At 34.9% G+C, this 19,012-nt stretch overlaps 1 protein-coding gene across 4 annotated transcripts; it reads right to left on the reverse strand.

Moving 5' to 3' along the window:
- Window positions 1-201: 201 nt before the first annotated feature.
- LOC145563152 (protein MID1-COMPLEMENTING ACTIVITY 1-like) lies at window positions 202-5,350 on the reverse strand. Of its 4 annotated transcripts, none has more exons than XM_081623578.1 (8): window positions 5,174-5,350; window positions 3,893-4,557; window positions 2,536-2,933; window positions 2,102-2,211; window positions 1,883-1,954; window positions 1,285-1,391; window positions 1,019-1,109; window positions 202-496 (listed from the first exon to the last, which is right to left on the reverse strand). In XM_081623578.1, exons 2-8 carry the CDS (start codon window positions 4,295-4,297, stop codon window positions 444-446), a joined length of 1,236 nt encoding a protein of 411 aa, XP_081479704.1. In that variant the 5' UTR covers window positions 4,298-4,557; window positions 5,174-5,350; the 3' UTR covers window positions 202-443. The 4 variants fall into 4 exon arrangements, with proteins under 4 accessions (XP_081479704.1, XP_081479706.1, XP_081479707.1 ...); XM_081623580.1 differs by having other exon boundaries at window positions 5,072-5,350; XM_081623581.1 differs by having other exon boundaries at window positions 5,193-5,324.
- Window positions 5,351-19,012: the final 13,662 nt, after the last annotated feature.

The raw sequence follows: 19,012 nt of genomic DNA on the forward strand, positions 1-19,012 counted from the left end.
CAGTGTGAATGTGAATGCCTGGGTAGTCAAGTTTTACACTACCAAGAAACACTGGGTGCCAGAGATTCTGTACAATAGGTTGCTCTTATCATTTAAAGATGCCGAAATCAACTCCCACAAAATCCAAGATTCATAATGAAGCAGGAATAATTTGGGCAATAGGTAAATTATTCAGTCTACATGAAACAGATCCAAACTCAAAACCTAGGCAGATAAATAAAAAATATGGGTTTTTATTTAACTCTCATTATCACACTGTAACAACTGAAAAAACTCTGTTTACATCATGACCATTCAGTAAATGAAACTTTACATAAAGTCAGGGTCATATAACGCTTTTAAGTACATATATCTACTTATAGGAGAAGCAAATCAACCATATTACCTCTGTCAGACTAAACATGCATGTACTTCAGGCTACCACTATATCTATAATCTGCATCTTACGCTTCCATAAACTGGGAAGTCGGGGGGCTTGTTTTTGTCTTTCCATGACCTGTGATTTGAGTTAGGAATTGTGAGTGAGTAAACATGTACAGAAATGAGGATTAGAGAGTTAAATGATCAGCATCAACCCTTTTGTCAAAGCTCAATAGTTTAGGTTCAAAACGAAGCAAATATGATACTCTAATGTCTCATTGTTTCCTAACAGTACATCCTGGAACAACCAGCACTGGCACTCAATCAAATAAATTTATTCTCTCACATTCTAAGGGAGGAACATCTCTTGTATAATCAAAAGCCAAATACAGAACTTCCAGAAGAACGAACAGGGTAATTTAGTATCTTTGTTACAAATTCAAACAATATTGTACGGAAATCATAATTTAATGGATCAGATTTCAAACTTTATTTGCTCAGATCTTTAAATGAAAGGGAGGGAGGAAAGGAAGGTGGGGGACGTGGCAATCCTTGGAAAAACTAAGGGAAAACTTATTTGAACAATTGAAAACAATCCTATAAACCAAATCAGGAGATTAAGTCCTACTTGATAAATAAAATTTATAAGTCAACCTACCATATCCACGCCTCTCAACTTCACGCCATTCCTGAACAAGGGCACAGCAGCAACACATGCAATGTGAGAGGAAGTCATCAAAGGCACCTCCCTGCAAGTCAAAGTGCATATTAAGATTTAGCAGCTGCTTTCTCAATACATAAAACAGGACACTAAACAATAGATAGTGCTTGGCAAAGAGCAGTTAATCCTCCATCAACTACTACTGTGAATCATGGGAAGCTTATCATTTCAGATATAATAATAACTATTAAGCAAGAACATACATTAATGTTCAGTGTTTTGCGCAGCTTTCCCCTGACACAACAAGTGTAGCAACAGCAGGAGAGTATCATAGAATAAGCCACTAGGTCATTGCAGGCTTCACCTGAAGCTGTTCATAAGAGTGAATACTTAGTAAGCTTTGAAATTGATTAAAATAAATAAATAAATAAAAATCTATACAGAAGTTCCCTGAATGTTTCCTCCTTTGCATTCAAGATAAAGTTCTTACATTTGTGCAGGATAAAGATGTATCTCTACTGATAATCATGCTATTTAACAACAGAGGCTGCTCTCATTTTTATAGTCCAAAAGAGTGAACTTATGACATAAATTTGGAGTAGCAATGATCGCTATCTCTTGAGACTGCCAAGTGCCAATTGGCTAATTAGATCCCCTAAACAGTTGCCATGACTTTGGTAAATGTAAGATGCTACTATGGTAGTGTTTCCCTTTGATAAAAGTATTTTATGAGCAATTAAACTTCCATAGAATAGCAACATAAGACTGCAAGACCAATATTCTAAAAGTAAGACGACAACTTTGCAACATCTCTATCAGAAGTTCTTAACAGGAATGAGTCATATTTGCAATTATACTTACACATATATTTATCATTTGCCACGGTGGAGATTTTTGCAAATGTGCCACAGGGATAGAAGAGAGTCTTTAGACCTGCAGAAGAAAAGGTTGTCAGATGAACTGGTAAAGGGATAATGCAACTATAACAGACTTGACTACCCAAAAAGTTCAAAACGCCAATGGCAGTCCTAGCTCATGATCACCCATACTAAAAGAAACAGGGATATGCGTGATACATACAGAGACAAGGTTCTGCACAGCAGTCCAGTAAATCATTATGCCACTCTTCATAGTGAAATGAACCTCGGTTTGACAGAAGATCACGCCGTGAAGAAAGTGTAGAACCAGATCTGCAGAGGGGAGAAAACATTAGGCCCTTCAAAATTCATATCCTGAAATGTAACCAGATTTAGTAACATTTAGTAGCTCAATTCCACTCCCTAGCCTCAATTAACAACAGGGGATACCTAAGCATAACATGACAAATTATAGGTGTAGATATGTCTCAAGGATGTGGTCATAAAGTGAGACAAAGATCATAATCAGAACAAATGCAATAGTAGATGTCAATTTTCTTTAGCTTATATTAGCAACAAGTAAATTATAACGAATAATTGATTACAAGTCATATCATAAAATTTGCCTGATATATATCTTGTATGGCTGTTATATACCTGGAAGTTCCATTTTTCTTGGGGGAGTTGTCGTCAAATGAGTAGTTTTCATCAGCGTAAGAAGGCTGGGATTTCTTTGAGCTTTTCCCTGATGCATTCTTTTCTGTTTCACAGACCACAGTTGCAGTTTGAGTGACATCAAGCAGGCGCTGGATGACTTCACACTGAGTCATATCTAAATTAGCTTGTGAGCGTTGGAGTTCCATTCGAAGCTTTTCATTCTCTTTTCTAAGTGCTTCATCAAAAGAGCACTTTGGGTACGAACAAGAAAGAGTCTTCTTTAGCACCACAGTATCAGTTTCACAGGGTTCAGGTTTCAGAATTACTTGCTGCACCTTTTGATCCTCTTCATCTAAAGTATACTCATGTTGATCCATTTCAATATATTCTAGTTTTTCCTGTCATATATTTAGTCAATAAATTAGCTTGGCATTAACATTTTTAGTAGCAGCACCAAACATGTCCAGTAGTCTAATCTATATCTGAATTAAAATCATTTTTAAATCAACCAACATAATAAGTGAATGATATCATGGTAATGCATCAAGAGTCCAGGTTTATATCTAAACTCTCATACCATGAGAGGTTGGTACTTTAACTCTCAAACATCATCTCTTTCTGTATGTTGCACATACAAGATAGCAACACACATGAACTATGATAGATTGACAGGAATTCAGGAAAGGAATAGATAAGGCAATAATACATTCAGAGATGTTAAAGAAGTCAATAGATTCAGATTTATGTGAGCTTAAGATATCATGAATTTATGATTTTATGCTCAGTCCTATCAGGGATTAAGCAAGACCTCTGGGACCGAGCCATTCTTGCCAAGGCAAAGGCAACCTTCTCAAAGCCCACACAACGTTCCAAGGGGATAAAAGCCATATTGATACTTGCCGTATAAGACCACTATTAGGACTAAAATTTCAAACTAAGCAATAGATTAAGTTATCATTAACACCCGCAGGAATAGACATTCAACTTCATACCAAAGCTTTTCATCCAAGTGACAAGTCAACAACACAAGATAGGGACAATTAGGAAGACATAATACATCATATTATGAAGTAAGCAACCCCTAATTGCTCTAAAATGACACTCCAACCACATAAGAAATCCATATTATTCACCTAAAAGAACAAACTATCAAATCAAAACTGCTTTATGCCAAAATTGACATAATATAATCAATATATCAGCATCATTACAATCATTTCACTTCAATCTAACCCAAAAATCTAATACACAGTACCAAATTTTTTGCTGCTAACATGCCAACATCATACCAAATGATCAACAAAACTTCATAACCAAAAAAATTGAAAATGACACAAGCATAAGTGAGAACAATTACCCTAACTCTGGCATTATCGACGAGAGTAATAAGGGGAACGAGCTTTAAGTAACGATCAATCTCGTTCTGAGCCTTCCTAAACTGATAGACAATATTCCAACCCATAGCAAGCAAGTACAGATAACTTCTATCTTGACAACTATGGACCAAAATGTAAGACCTCCTAAGTGCATCCTCAAGCTGCTCAAGAGGCTCCCGGGTTTCCGGGTACCTCTTGAGCTCAGAGATCTTAAGCTGCTCCAACAAATTGCCAATCAACTTCAAATGATTAGCAAATTGCCGGCAGTTCTTCCGGTGCATTCGGGCGGTATTAGCTGCCTTCACTATTAACCCGATTAATTTCACTGCATCAAGCCCAGTTAACTGAGCTATTGTTGCTACATCCCCTAATCCTGTGTTATCCATCTCCAAATCTTAACTCTAATTCTCTCTCCTCCAATTACCAAGAACACAAAACCCCAACTGAATTACAACAATCTCAATCAAAAATCAAAAACCCCTTTTCTTAAACATTATCAAATCTTCTTAAAAAAGAAAGCCCAACTAAATTATGGGGTTTCCCAAATTAATCTTAAGATTTAACATGCAGCAATTGAGGATAGATCTTAAGCTGAAAATTCCCACATCCAATCACTTGAACTGAGTTCATCAGTATAATTAATTACCTGAAATAGAAAATTTGGGAAAATTAGTAAAAAAATAAAGTAAGTCAAAGAAGAAAAGCAAAAGACTCCATTGTCTGCTTGAATGTATATCTTCAACCAGAAGTCAGAAGAGATTATTAAAAAAGAGAAAATTTACATGCATAAATTAGTTATAGAGAAAGGAGAAAGAAAATAAAAGTAAAAATAAAAATCCGCCATTAATACATCTTACATTATCAAAAAACAGAAGCTATGAATTCCAACAAACTGATTCACAGGAATTTAATTTGCACCGAAAAAAACTGTCACATAAATATAAAAATTAAACCCCAGAAAAAATAAATTTTCAGGAGTGTGGTTCTGCTGCTGCACCGCTGTCAAAAAACATTCGGATTAATTAAAGTAAAATACTTTATTTAATTTCTTAATTGTCTACTTATTTGTTTCATAAAATAAGTATTTGTACTAATAACAGTATTATAAAACTAAACAAAATTATTTTCTAGGGAAAAAAAGGGAAAAAGAGAGAAAATACATTGAAGTCCGTGAATGGAAAGACGTGAAAAAGTAAGAACATAGAATTTAGAGAAATCTGGGGATTTCAGAGAGAGAGAAAGAGGAGAGAAGAAGAAGTTACTGGTTGTAATGAAATTCACATTTGGTTGACTGATTCTTCTTCTTTTTTGCTGATTATTTTCTGCAGAATTTGCAGTGGTTTTGATTTGGAGGTATAGTGTTAATTATGGTGTTATGCTGTGAATACACACACCATGCCCAGACAAGTAAGTAAGGATTTTAGTGGAGTTTACAGGGTTGTCAAGGTCCTTTGTGAGGGTGTGTTTACTATTATGTCCTTCACTCTTCGTTTTTATTACAACATTGGCCCTCCGGACAGCCCCATTCCTGAAAATTTATGAGCCCTAGGCATAATGTAGGAAAAGGGCCCCTTAATTACGTAAATAAATTTTTTTTATACACAATAGCTTTAAATATAAGACAATGAAAATAACTTGTATTATCTGAATAGTAAGTCTCCATACACAGTACTAAAGTAATAACTTTGCATAATATTTCGGTAATTGAATAAATATAAAATGGTATAATTGAAAAAATTAATATTTTGGAACAAATACTTATCAAATCCGGAAGATTAGAAGAAGAAGTGAAGAGGTTATATTGCATTGTTTTCTCCACCTAATTGACATCTAAGTAATTTAATGTTAAATGTTAACTAAATACAGTAATTATCTTTTTAAAAAGTAGCTTTTTTTTCTGATGAGTAAAAACTACAAAGTAAAATTGTACAACTATGTAAACTGATTGTTTTTAAAAAAAAAAAAAAAATTGGGCCCTTTTTGACGTGGGCCCTAGGCGGTCGCACTCAAGGCCTACCCCTCCGGGCCCGCCCTGCCTCGTATTGTACTTGTATTTGTTTAAAACAAAAAAGGTACTCTAATTCTATTATGGGATTACTCGAGTCAAAATTAAATTGAACTGTACATAAAATTAGATAAATGATTCATATAGATCGAATATAGATTTGATTGTTCATGGTAACGTAATGATGAATTAACATGAGGATCTGAGTATTTGAAATTGAATTAGCCTGATTTGGAATAATGAATTCAATCAATGTATTTGTTGTATGGCTCACTTTTTTTGCACGACCTCACAATTGGTTTTGTATGCATAACAAATAAGCGGGTATTGTGCAATATTGTGTTTTACTCAAGTGCACTTAACTCCCTTTGTTCTATAGATATTTTCTATCGTCTTAATTAAAATTTCTTTCATTAAATTCTTCAATCTTTTATGTTTTTTTTTTTTTGGATTTCTTGCAAAGAAATAATGAGTGATGTTATTACCTTACTCATTTTGGCCCACTACATCAGATTTGTTTTCTTTTCGCAATTTATAACTTTCTTCTAAAACTAAAATTGAGCACCCTATGATCTCACTATGACCTGAGAGAGCTCACAAAATGCGAAATTCTTATCCATCCATGATCCACCCCTATATTTTTCCTTAGATTTTCTAATTTTCAAAAATTTTCCACCGTAGTTATAATAATTTTTTTTATATATCAGCAAAAACATTATGAGTACTTAGTAGTAGTAGTACATGACAACATTGATTAAACCCAGTCAACTTAAAAAAAAAAAAAAAAAAATCGATTATGATTGTTGACGAGAAAAAGTGACTTTAATTTACCATCAAATAATTGCTTAACATGCATGAAACTCCGGCAAAAAAGGAATTAGGAAGTTATAATGAGGTGTTCTAATTAAAGGTTCACCATCAATTTTCAAAGCTGGCATTGATATTTTATTGGGCCATAGTCCATAGACTAACTTTTATGAAGAAAATTGGTTGAGTTCGTTGTAATTGTAAGATAAAAGTAGTAACAATTTTTACAGTGTTCCAATTCAATTATATTTGTAGTGGATTGAGTTTGATTGCTACACCATTCAGAATTATGAAATGGAGAATAATGCGTGGCATATGAACGTCGAGTTTGGATAAACAGTTGATTGGTGGGGTAACCTTAATCTTATTTTTTCAGTGGTACGTTTGAGTTTGAGACAATGTGAACGTGCAGTGGTAGTATCACGACAATCATCTATTTTGCCCATTGCCGACTTTGCCGTAGTGTACTCTAACACAAGGTATTAGTCCTACACGGTCAGACTAAATTTTAAACACCCCTACTCAATATTATTTCGCCGTAGTAGTTCATATTAATTATTGATATAGAGTTAATGAGGTTATTGACACGTGACAATGCTTACGTACACTAAGCTTATAATTAAATAAGAGAGTACTAATCATATATGAATAAGGTTATCAATGGTGACACATGCATATGATACCTAAGAATATTATCGTAAATGATTTATATATATAATTTCGAGTTGTAGTTCGTTTTTCAGAACTAGGACGAGTTGTTATTTACACCACAACTGATTCAAATAAGTAAATATTGCATTAGTGGGCCGACTTATCGAGTACAAGTAGTCAATGAGCTTGATCATCAAGCTAACTAAGAGTATAGATACACATAATAAATGAGATCTTAATTTTCCGTCATTACTAGCTATATTATTTAATAGACAATAATACACATAATCATCAAGCTAATAAAGATGATTATGGTTAATTAAGATTATAATGGTTGTCAGATGAATAGCAGGAAACCTTGCTGGTATTAGTGGCATACTTACAATCAGACAATCACTAATCCACTAAAAACCGCTTTAGGATCAGTTTTAAGATGTACATCTCTAAAATTATTCAATTAAAAATACTTAATTATTTATTAGAGGGTAATTAAAATAAACAATTAGTCAACCAAGCAACCAAGTAGTATATACACAAGAATGGACCACAGCATAGGAACAAATAGAAAAGTAAGAAGCTAGCTAAAAGTTATCTATCTATAATTGTCTTTATTGCGCGCGACCATTATCCTACAACTATATAGTAGATCACTATCATATAAATGGACTGACCCCCAAAAATATGCTTATATTATATGATACCCTAATTAAGCTAGCATACGTTAAATACAATCACGGGTATCGCCTCAATTATTTATTTAACAATGAAAAGGATGCTTCAGATTATGGTAAATTCTTATATTATAATCGTAAAATCATAATAATCATATGATTGATCATGTAATATATACTCAACAACTTGATTATTTGATATTTATTCTTATATATACACGTACTGTCTTAGCATTGAGGGACTCATGTGCTAGTATGAAATTATGCGTTGTTAGCCGAAACATGATAGGGAATTAAAGGTGAATCTTTGAAGGAACTTTACATGCAAATAGTTGTATGCTTGTATGTTATATTAGTACCAACTTTGGCACTATTAATTAGTGGGTCACTTCAGAAGTTGGAATCTATGTGTATATCCTACCTTTTGGTTGTTGCATTTTTATTATCACGCCCAAGTACCCAACTAGCAACACCTGTAACTAAGAATAAGACTCTATATTCTTAGCTATTATAGGAAAAAAAAAAATGGGAGGTCTCAATCCGAGTCATTGGATGTGTGCTCGGGTTGAATCCCGTTGGATTCAGTCATTTTAAATTTAATTGTGTGAAAGACAATGATCGTTGCTTTGCCATTCATTAGCTTGCGTATAAATATACAAAAGTAAGCGAGATATACTCGGTACTGATAAGCTACAAGTTAGGCTAAGATTATGCTAGAAGATTATGCTAGGATAAATACAAGCTAAACTAATATATACAAAGTCAAAGAATATATTTCCATATATTCTAATACTCCCCCGCAGTCGTAGCGGGAGCATCACGAACGCTAAGACTGGTACGAAAGTCATCAAATAAAATCCGTGGAAGACCCTTCGTAAAAATATCTGCAATCTGATAACGAGGAGGAACATGTAATACTCGTACCTCGCCCTTAGCGACTTTTTCACGAACAAAATGAATGTCCATCTCAATGTGTTTTGTGCGTTGATGTTGCACTGGATTTCCAGAGAGGTAGATGGCACTCACATTGTCACAATAAACAATAGTTGCTTTTCTAATAGGAAAATATAGCTCAAGCAACAGATTTCTGATCCAACAAGAATCAGATACCACATTAGCAACCCCACGATATTCTGCCTCTGCACTAGATTTAGATAATGTAGGTTGCCGTTTAGAGGACCAGGAAATCAAATTATCCCCTAAAAATACACAATAACCTGAAGTAGATCGCCTGGTGTCGGGGCATCCCCCCCAATCCGCATCAGTATAAGCAACAAGTTTGTTAATAGAGGACTTATACAGATGCAAACCAAAAGACAAAGTACCCTGTAAGTAGCGTATGATACGCTTTAGAGCTCCCATGTGCGCATTGCGTGGATCATGCATATGGAGACAGACCTGTTGAACTGCATAAGAAATGTCAAGTCTAGTAAAAGTCAGATACTGAAGGGCACCTACAAGACTCCTGTACTTAGTAGGATCCTCATATGGAGCATCATGAGAAGCACTAAGTTTGGATTTCGTGTCGACAGGTGTTGGACAAGGACTACAGTTAGACATACCAGCCTTGGCAATGATAGAAGTAGCATACTGTTTCTGAGACAAGAACATACCATTAGCATCACGAGTGACAGCAATGCCCAAAAAGAAACTCAAAGGACCTAAATCCTTCATTGCAAATTCGGAGCTCAGAAGACCCATAATCAGTGTCCGAAGATGGTCAGAAGATGCTGTAAGAATTATATCATCAACATATAACAGAATATAAGCAGTATCAGATCCCTGCCGATAAATAAATAGAGAATTATCAGATTTACTGTTAGCAAATCCAATAGAGGTGACAAAATCTGCAAACCGCTGATACCAGGCTCGAGGAGCCTGTTTGATACCATAGAGAGAACCTCGTAAAAGACACACATGATCAGGGCGACTTTTGTCACGAAAACCCATGGGCTGATGCATATACACTGTTTCATTGAGCTTACCATGCAGAAAAGCATTCTTGACATCCAACTGATGGATCGGCCAAGAGTGAGAAATAGTAATGCTTAGAACAGTACGAATAGTAGCCGGTTTGACAACCGGACTAAAAGTCTCATCACAATCAATACCATGCTGCTGAGTCTTGCCATCAGCCACAAGACGAGCCTTATATCTCTCAAAAGAACCATCAGAATTCCGTTTATGACGGAATATCCACATAGAACGAATAACATTCACATTAGGAGGCCGAGGTACCAAATCCCATGTATGATTATCAATAAGAGCATTATATTCCTCTAACATTGCATTTTTCCAATTATGGTCACGGATAGCACTAACCGGGTCCTTAGGTATAGGAGAAATGGTAGTAGTGGTAGTCGTGTTTAAATTGTGAAAATACTTCGGGTTAGGTTTCACAATGCCATCTTTGGCTCGAGTAGTCATATGGTGGGAAGGTGGGGCCTGCTGGTCGTCGGTGTGGATGGAGGAGGCATGAGTGGTAGTGGAGTGGGAAGGCAGGGACGAGGAGATATTAGCATCACCACGTGAGGTAGTGAATGCTGGGCTGTCGAAAATAGGAGGCTCAATAACAGGTGTGTGATGAATAGTGGGCTGCCCATCGTGAGTGGGGGTACCCGTGACAGTACGTGGGCTGACCTGGAGTCCTGGAGAAGAAGGCCCATTAGTGGGCTGATCAGAAATTCGCCTAATAGGGGAATTGTTGGGCTGATCTGGGGTCCGTATGAGAGGAGGAGTGGGCTGGGCCGGGGAATGAGGAGGGCTGGGCTGGTCTGTGCTCAAATGGGGTGGGTGATTTAGTGGATTATAATCCAGGAAATCATAATCGTCATATTTTGGTTTGTGAATTTGTGAGAACGGAAATTCGTTTTCAACAAATCGCACATGCCGACATATGATGATTTTGCCATTTGATAAATTATAGCACTTGTAGCCACGATGACTTGGTGCGGGACCAAGATAGACACAATAGGTGGACCGTTCTTGCAATTTGTTTATAGTAGCAGAAGGAAAGAGAGGGTAACAAAGACAACCAAAGACTCGTAATTCCGAATAGAGCGGATCACATTGGTATAAGATTTGAGTGGGAGATTTAAAACCTAAGACTTTGGTTGGAAGAATGTTTAAGAGGTATGTAGCCATAGCTAGAGCATGATGCCAAAAAGAATGTGGCAAAGATGCATGAGCAAGAAGGGTCCGAATGATGTTATTTATTGTTTTTATATGTCGTTCAGCTTTACCATTTTGAGGAGAAGTGTGTGGACAAGAAAGACGGTAGAGCATGCCATGATTTTCAAAAAATTCTTTTAGAGTACCATTGACATATTCGGTGCCATTATCACATTGAAAAGTCTTAATGTTACGTTCAAATTGTGTTTGGACTATCTTATGAAAAGATTGAAAAAGGTGTTTGACTTGGGATTTTTTTGCAATGGGATATGTTCATAAAAATTTGCTGTAATCATCAAGAAACAAGAGATTATAACAATGACCGGAAGAACTAATAATAGGAGAAGTCCAAAGATCACTATGAATGATATCAAAAGGTAAAGCAGTATGCGACATGGATTTATTGAAAGGCAATTTAACATGTTTCCCTAACGGACATGATGAACAAAAAGAATTACAAGCCTTATTACATTCAATAAATTTTTGACTACTTAAAGATCTAAGAACAACATCTCCAGGGTGTCCTAGTCGATTATGCCAAAGATCGGAAGAAAGAGCAGTAAAATTTGAATGTTGGACTGAATAGTTGGCTTGATTGGATGGAAAGATAGGATATAGGTCACCAGTACTGTCACATCTCATTAGATTGGCCCCCGTCTGTAAATCATGCACAGAAAACCCATAAGGATCAAAAGCAATAGAAACCATATTGTCAGTTGTGAATTTTCGGACGGATATCAAATTTTTAATAATTTTGGGAGCATGCAAAACATGGTTAAGGGTAAAGGGAGGGTATGGGGAGGGCAAAGTAGCACTACCATGACCAATAATTGGAACTAAATCACCACTACCAACAACAATGTTTTGATTTTTAATGCTCGAATTTACATAGGAAGAGAGAATATCTTGATCGGCCGTCATATGAGATGTTGCTCCAGTGTCCATATAATAATTGTTGTCCGGACGGTTGAGATTAGCAAGCATTTGCATCGCAGCTTCTATATGCGTCGGAGAAGGATTCGGACCATTTTCCATAGCACTGTAAGCTTGCGGAGCCGGACCCAATATACCAGGCCCAGTAGGCCGTGAACCAGAAGAAGAGGCAGCAGGCCTCGGTGCCCAAGATTGAGATGGATATGGACAGGGGGGGCTGGGCCACTGGGCCTGCCAAGGGGCCCACGAAGCTGGCCATGAATATGGACCTTGCTGAAAAAACCAAGGCTGCCCATTAGATGGGCTGGACTGCTGTTGGGCTGGCCCATTAGAGCGTGGCTTTCCAGTTTGCTTTGAGTTGGACTTCTTTTGCTTCCCTCCTTTGTTGTTTGATCTGGAGGAGTTCACAGAGGAGTCCGAATGATGCTGGCTGCCGGCGGTGGAAATAAGGGCGGTCGGAGATGAATTCTTGGACCCCCCCTCCTTAGCAAGACGGTTTTTGATGGTCCGTTCTGCTAGTTTCAAGCGAGATCGGCAACTTTCAAAAGAGGGCAATGGTTCTTGATTTTGGATAAAGTCCACCGTACCGGCATATGCTTCGGGAAGGCCAGTCGTCATTTTTAGGATGAGACGAGTATCGGGAATCGGAGCATCAACATCCGCAAGACAATCCACAAGGGATTTGATGTGATTACAATAGCCGTCAATTGAAGAAAAATTCTCGAAATCAAGGTCAGCAAGTTCTTGTTCGAGATGGGAGGCTCGGGAAGCTTTGTTATCTTGGAACATGGACTCGAGACGAGTCCAGGCACCTTGAGCAGTGTCATCTTTGAGGAGAATAGCAGTGAGAAGATCGGGAGAAATAGAACCATATATCCAATTAAGGACGGCGGCGTCGAGACGTTTCCAAAGGGCAAGGTCTGCCTTTTTGGAGGCTTCATAAGCAGCAAGTTCCGTTGCCTCCGTAGGAGGAATAATGTGAGAGGTGAGATCATGTACCCTACAAAGCACTTTAAAGAGTGCAGCCCAAGAGTGGTACAAACCATGATTGGCGTCCAAGGTTATCGGGATGAGGGATTTGACGTTTGTGATGGTCAAAGCAGGGTGATATTTGTTGGAGTCAGCCATGGAGTGTTGCAGCGGAAGAGAAACAGAGGAAAGACAGAGGATAGAGGAAAGGGGTGGGCTGTTTGAGAGGGAAAGAAAACCAAGGTTCGAAACCTTAATCTGATACCATGAAAGACAATGATCGTTGCTTTGCCATTCATTAGCTTGCGTATAAATATACAAAAGTAAGCGAGATATACTCGGTACTGATTAGCTACAAGTTAGGCTAAGATTATGCTAGAAGATTATGCTAGGATAAATACAAGCTAAACTAATATATACAAAGTCAAAGAATATATTTCCATATATTCTAATATTGTGTTTCTATTGTATGCACAGTTCATTCAATGAGTTAAGTTGTTTTGGATTTATAATGGCCGAAAAAATCTAGTGTAACTGGTGATCAAGTGCATGACTTGTGTGACAAAGTTTCACATGGTGATTTATGTCAAGAGTCGAGTTGAGCTACACTACTATAAAATTGGTCAAAGAGACCATATCAAAATGGCCAAAGAGACTACCTTAGGTATGGTCTCTAGCTCACAAGTCTCTTTGGCCTAAGAGACCATTTCATCAAAAGTGGTCTCTTGTTTGAAAACCGAGACCACCTACTTAAAACTGAAACCACCTATTTCAAATAGATGGTCTCTCTTTCTTCTTTTTTTTTTTTAAAAAAAAAAATTATTTGTATTTTAATATATATAATTTCAATTAAACAAAAAAACAATTCATTAACGATACTAAAAATAATACACAGGAGTTTATACTTGTAAAAAAAATATACAAACCACTCCCAAGGCCCTTTGGGAACCCATGAAAGTACCTAGATGCATAATCTTGTCGAGTGAAAAAATGATGTACCAAACCAAATTTGAAGGCTATAATACATGAAATTGGAGCAATTTCGAACGTGTCAGGTGCCGGTGTCAAAAATTCACGGAATTGTACAGGATGCATCCCGGTGTCATATGATGTTGTTTGGACCATATACGACCATAAGTCGGCTACATAAAGGCCCCGTGGAAGTTTATAGCCAATACAATAGGTGTGTTCAGAAACGGGTAAATTGGATGCTTAAAGGAAAATTGGATGGTTCCATCGACCCAATCGAACTCCCGGAGGATATTAGGGTCTATAGGTAGCTTCTCGACAATTTTTGTTTATGGGTCAAAAAAAGTCAAAAATTGGCAAAATTAAAGGCTATATAATACACGCTTTTTGGCCAATTTCGGAGGTTTCAAGACCTGGTGTCGAAATTTCTCGAGATACCAAGAGTTACATCCCAGGGTCATACAATGTCGTTTGGAACCATATATGATCATTATATATTGTCATAAATGTCCGTGGTAGCCTCGAGTTTATGAAATCAGTGCAAGTTGTAAATGGGTAAATTGATAGTTTGAAGGTATATTGAATGGTTTTACCCACCCAAATGGACTCCAGGGGTGTAATAGGTTCCATGGGATGCATCTCGACAATTTTTGTTTTCAGGTCAAAAATTGTCCAAAATTGAAGGTTATAATACACGATTTCAGGTCAGTTTTTGACTTTTTTAAAAAAATGAACTTAATGCGTGGGGTGACTCGTGGGGTCATATAAGGTGGTTTGAAACCATAACACACCAATAAAGATGTCTATAAAGTACCAAAAATGAGTTATGTTTCTATTTTGAAGTTCATGAAACGAAATTTTGAAATATAATGATGTCATATTATAAGTATAACGAAGTGATGTTGCTTGATTATAATGATACTCCGTATCATAAAAGTATGTTGAAATGATTTGACTTGATAATAATAAAGTCATATGAATCTAATGATGGCATATAAATAAAATATTGGTGTGATGTGAATCTAATGATGTCATATTATGTAATTATATTTATAATGATGTGATATCATAATATGATGGGACTTGACAACAGTGGTGTCATAAGAGTATAATAATCTCATATAAGGAAAATGGTGTCATATAACCATAATATTAGTGTGATGTGACTTGACACTATGGCTTGGAATTGGAAAAGAACACATGTTATGATGTAATTATGGATAATCATACTACTATTCACATGTGTGTTGATTGATAGACTGTGGATAATAATTATACTACGGAGTACTATTCATGTTTGTAATCTAAGTATCTCATCTCATCTCATCTCATATTCCATCATCAGTTAACAAACACAATAATACTATTTTTTTATAAAAAAAAAAAAGAAAAAAAAAACATTACAATCAATGTTCTTTCAATAATTATACATAAAAAACTCTACAATCAAGGTCTTCTAAGCATATCTTGTGCATCAATCTCACGCCATGTAACACCCCCAAATCTCCCTCTACGGAAATACCAGTATAATACGTATAATTATACCGTAGAGATAGACTTAGGCGTATTACCGCCGCGTGATTACGCAAGGCTACCCAACTTACTAACAAAACCATACTTTGCAGCGGAAACTTCAAAACTCTTCTTTATTAATAATAACTATAGATAGAAACCAATGTTATGAGTATTCAAAAATAGATACAAAGACCAAGATTCCTAACTTAGTGAAACCAAATCCCGGGACTCCAATGCATCAATTAATTTATTCACTCCACCTGAAATAACACTGCTTACCATTACGGTAAATAGGGCGAACCAAAACAAATAAGAAATACGGGTTAGCAAAATATGCTAAGTACGGTAAGTGCAAGATAATTAAATTCAATTTATTTGCAAACATGCTTTTGAAATCAATTCCAATAATTATTCCAATAATTCCAAACTCATGATTCAAAACCAATTCTCAATATTCAAATCCCAATAATCAATAAAACCAATTCCAATTATTTTAAAACCAATTAAACCAATTTAACCAATTCCTCTCCCAAGTGTGCACACCCCCCAAGCTAGTCTCCTTATGTTACAAGGCTATTCTTGAGGAAAGACCCGGTCATACAAAGTCCAAGGCCTTATCAAAATACCAAATCCGCATAGTGAGATTACTAACATGCTTATAAAGCATAAATAATAAATTTAATTCAATGATTAAATAAATCCTCTTTAAATCCAATAATTCCAACCTTTAATAATAATAATAATTCAAACTCCCTTTTTTTTTTTTTTTTTATAAATCCAACATGCTTTCAAAACCAATCCTTTTTAAACATGAATAATAAATTAATTAATCAAAACATGTTATAAAAATCAATACTCCGATTTAATTATTAAAACCAATCTTTTAAACATACTTTTATTTCATAAACCATAATTCAAGTCAATTTAATTCAATCACCATAAAATCATTCAAACATGCTCATTCAAATCGATCACTTTCAAGGTATCTAGCCACCTAACGTACCTTGATCCTTACTTAGCCAAAAACACTTCAAAAGAACTCTCAAGTAGCTTGATCAAAAACACCCTACAAATAAATATAACCTTAATTAATATAAGGTTAACAAATAATCACAACAATGAAATTAAAAACCCCCAACTATATGTACATGAACCTTTTAAATTAATTTTCATAAACATCATTAAAAATCTAATTTATATAATTAAAACTACTCATAATAATTTTTATAAATCCCCCATAATAATAATAATAATAATTGAATAAGAGAAGAGAAAGAGAAAAGATAAGAAACCAAGGAAAAGAGAAGAATTGGATTTTCGTTGGAAAGAATAGGCAGAACTTGTAGAGGCTATAACTCCTTCGATATAACTCCTAATTGGGTGATTCTTGAGCCTAACCTCAAGGATTTTTCGAGAGGAACAATCTTCTGTGAAACAGCAATACCCCAAAAACTGACCAGAAGTGCCCGAAAATTGGCTTCAAAGATAAACGGGATGATTTGTGTAAAAAGAGGAGAAGAAAAGAAGAGAATTGGTGTGAAGAATGTGAGAGGTATGGAGGAGTATTTATAGGCTAGCTCATGCAAGAATTATGGTAAGAGAATTTGGGAAGAATTATGGTAAGTAGGGTTTAAGGGATTACTTGGAGAAGTGAGTAAAGATTTAAGGAAAGTTTTGATATTGAAGAGATTGTGTATAATTGAATATGGAAGGTATGATTGTCATGAAAAATATTAAGGAAATTGGAATTACTTGGGGAATAATTAAGAAAAATAGATGGCAAGAAAATATAATGATTGGATACTAAAAAAATGGAGAATTAGATTTAAGGAAAATAGGAGATTTTAAGGAGATAATTAAAAATACAATTTACCAAAATATTTTTCCCAAAATCTACATGGGATGGCCGAAATTTTTGAGCTTTCCTAAGCTCATATTTTCGGCCCTCCTATTTAGTAATTTAGGAAATTATTTTGCTAGTTTTAAGGAATTAAAATAATTGTGTAAATAATATTTATTGTAATAAATAATTAAATAATAAAATACCAAATAATTTAACTAATAAAATCAGATTTTCGCTTAGGAAAATCCGAAATTTATTAGCCAAATAAATGGGATTTTCGGACTTATTAAAATAATAATAAAATATAGCTTTTGCCTTAATTAAAATATCCAAAATATATAAATAATCCGGTTTTTAAAATAGGATAAATGGATAATAAATCTTATCCAAAATAATAATTTGTTTTTAAAATACTTTTGGCGCCAAAATTCAAATATCGTTTTGGCTCCAAGATTTAAATAGTAAGTTAAATTACTAAAATACCCTTTTTAGAAAATAATAATTAATTAATTAATTAGGAAAACACGTATAAAAATACAGGGTATTACACGCCAACCAAACAATTCAACAAGCAAAACCAATAATCAATTTAAAATAAAATTTGCAACCAAGTAAATATGATTTTCGAGTATGAAATTCCTTATTTTAAGTTGTTTTCAAATAAATAATTATCCTTTTCTTACATAGAATCATTTTATGAGATAAAAAAATAGTTAAAGTGTAAACAAAGAGGATCGGAGGGATATAGTAGAATATGACAATGGTTACAAAGCATATCAAATCAAATTGAGGATTATTAGCTCAATTTGTCCTTGAGTAAGTGTAATATACAGAGATTAATAAGAGAGTGGGATCTTAATCAGACCAAAAAAGGGCAAAATTGATAGTGGGGTATGTAAGGGTTCGTTACATACATGTACCATCTAAATCATGGTTACTATATACTTAAGAAAGATTGGTTGATTAAGAAAGATTGCAGGGAGGGCTTCCTCAATTATTTGTTTAAAAATGAGACAAAATGCAGTTAGGAGACAATGCAACAATATTAACAACATTACAACAAAGTAAGGGACTAAGGTTTAAGCTGTTTATTTAAATACTTAAATCACATTACGTATTCGTATCACTATATTTCAAAATGCCGATTTTGAATAATTAAATTGATCAATATACTTGGACCAATTATTAATTTATTTTCTGAAAAAAGAGAATATTTGAAATAGCCTGAGCTGAAAATTTATGAGTCTTCAACTGAAAATTTTATGTGTTAGTGGCTCATATTATAATTTTTCTGGGTTTATTTTATTTTATTTTATTTTTTTTATTCCTATTTACTTAATTTATGACTTTGAAGTTAATTTTTCTACTCATAAAGCTATACAAGTTAATTTTTCTATGTGTTGGTGGCTCATATTATAATTCTTCTACTCATAAAACTATACAAGTTAATTTGCCAGATTAACGAAATTTGTTAATCTGGTGGCATATTATACAAATATGTGCTAAAGCTTGGCCAATAGTTTTGTACTTTTTACAAATGTCCAATAACTTTATGCAACTTGTCTTT

Source organism: Chenopodium album, chromosome 10 (genome assembly GCF_948465745.1).
Source record: "Chenopodium album chromosome 10, dcCheAlbu1.1, whole genome shotgun sequence".
Classification (NCBI taxonomy): Eukaryota; Viridiplantae; Streptophyta; class Magnoliopsida; order Caryophyllales; family Amaranthaceae; genus Chenopodium; species Chenopodium album.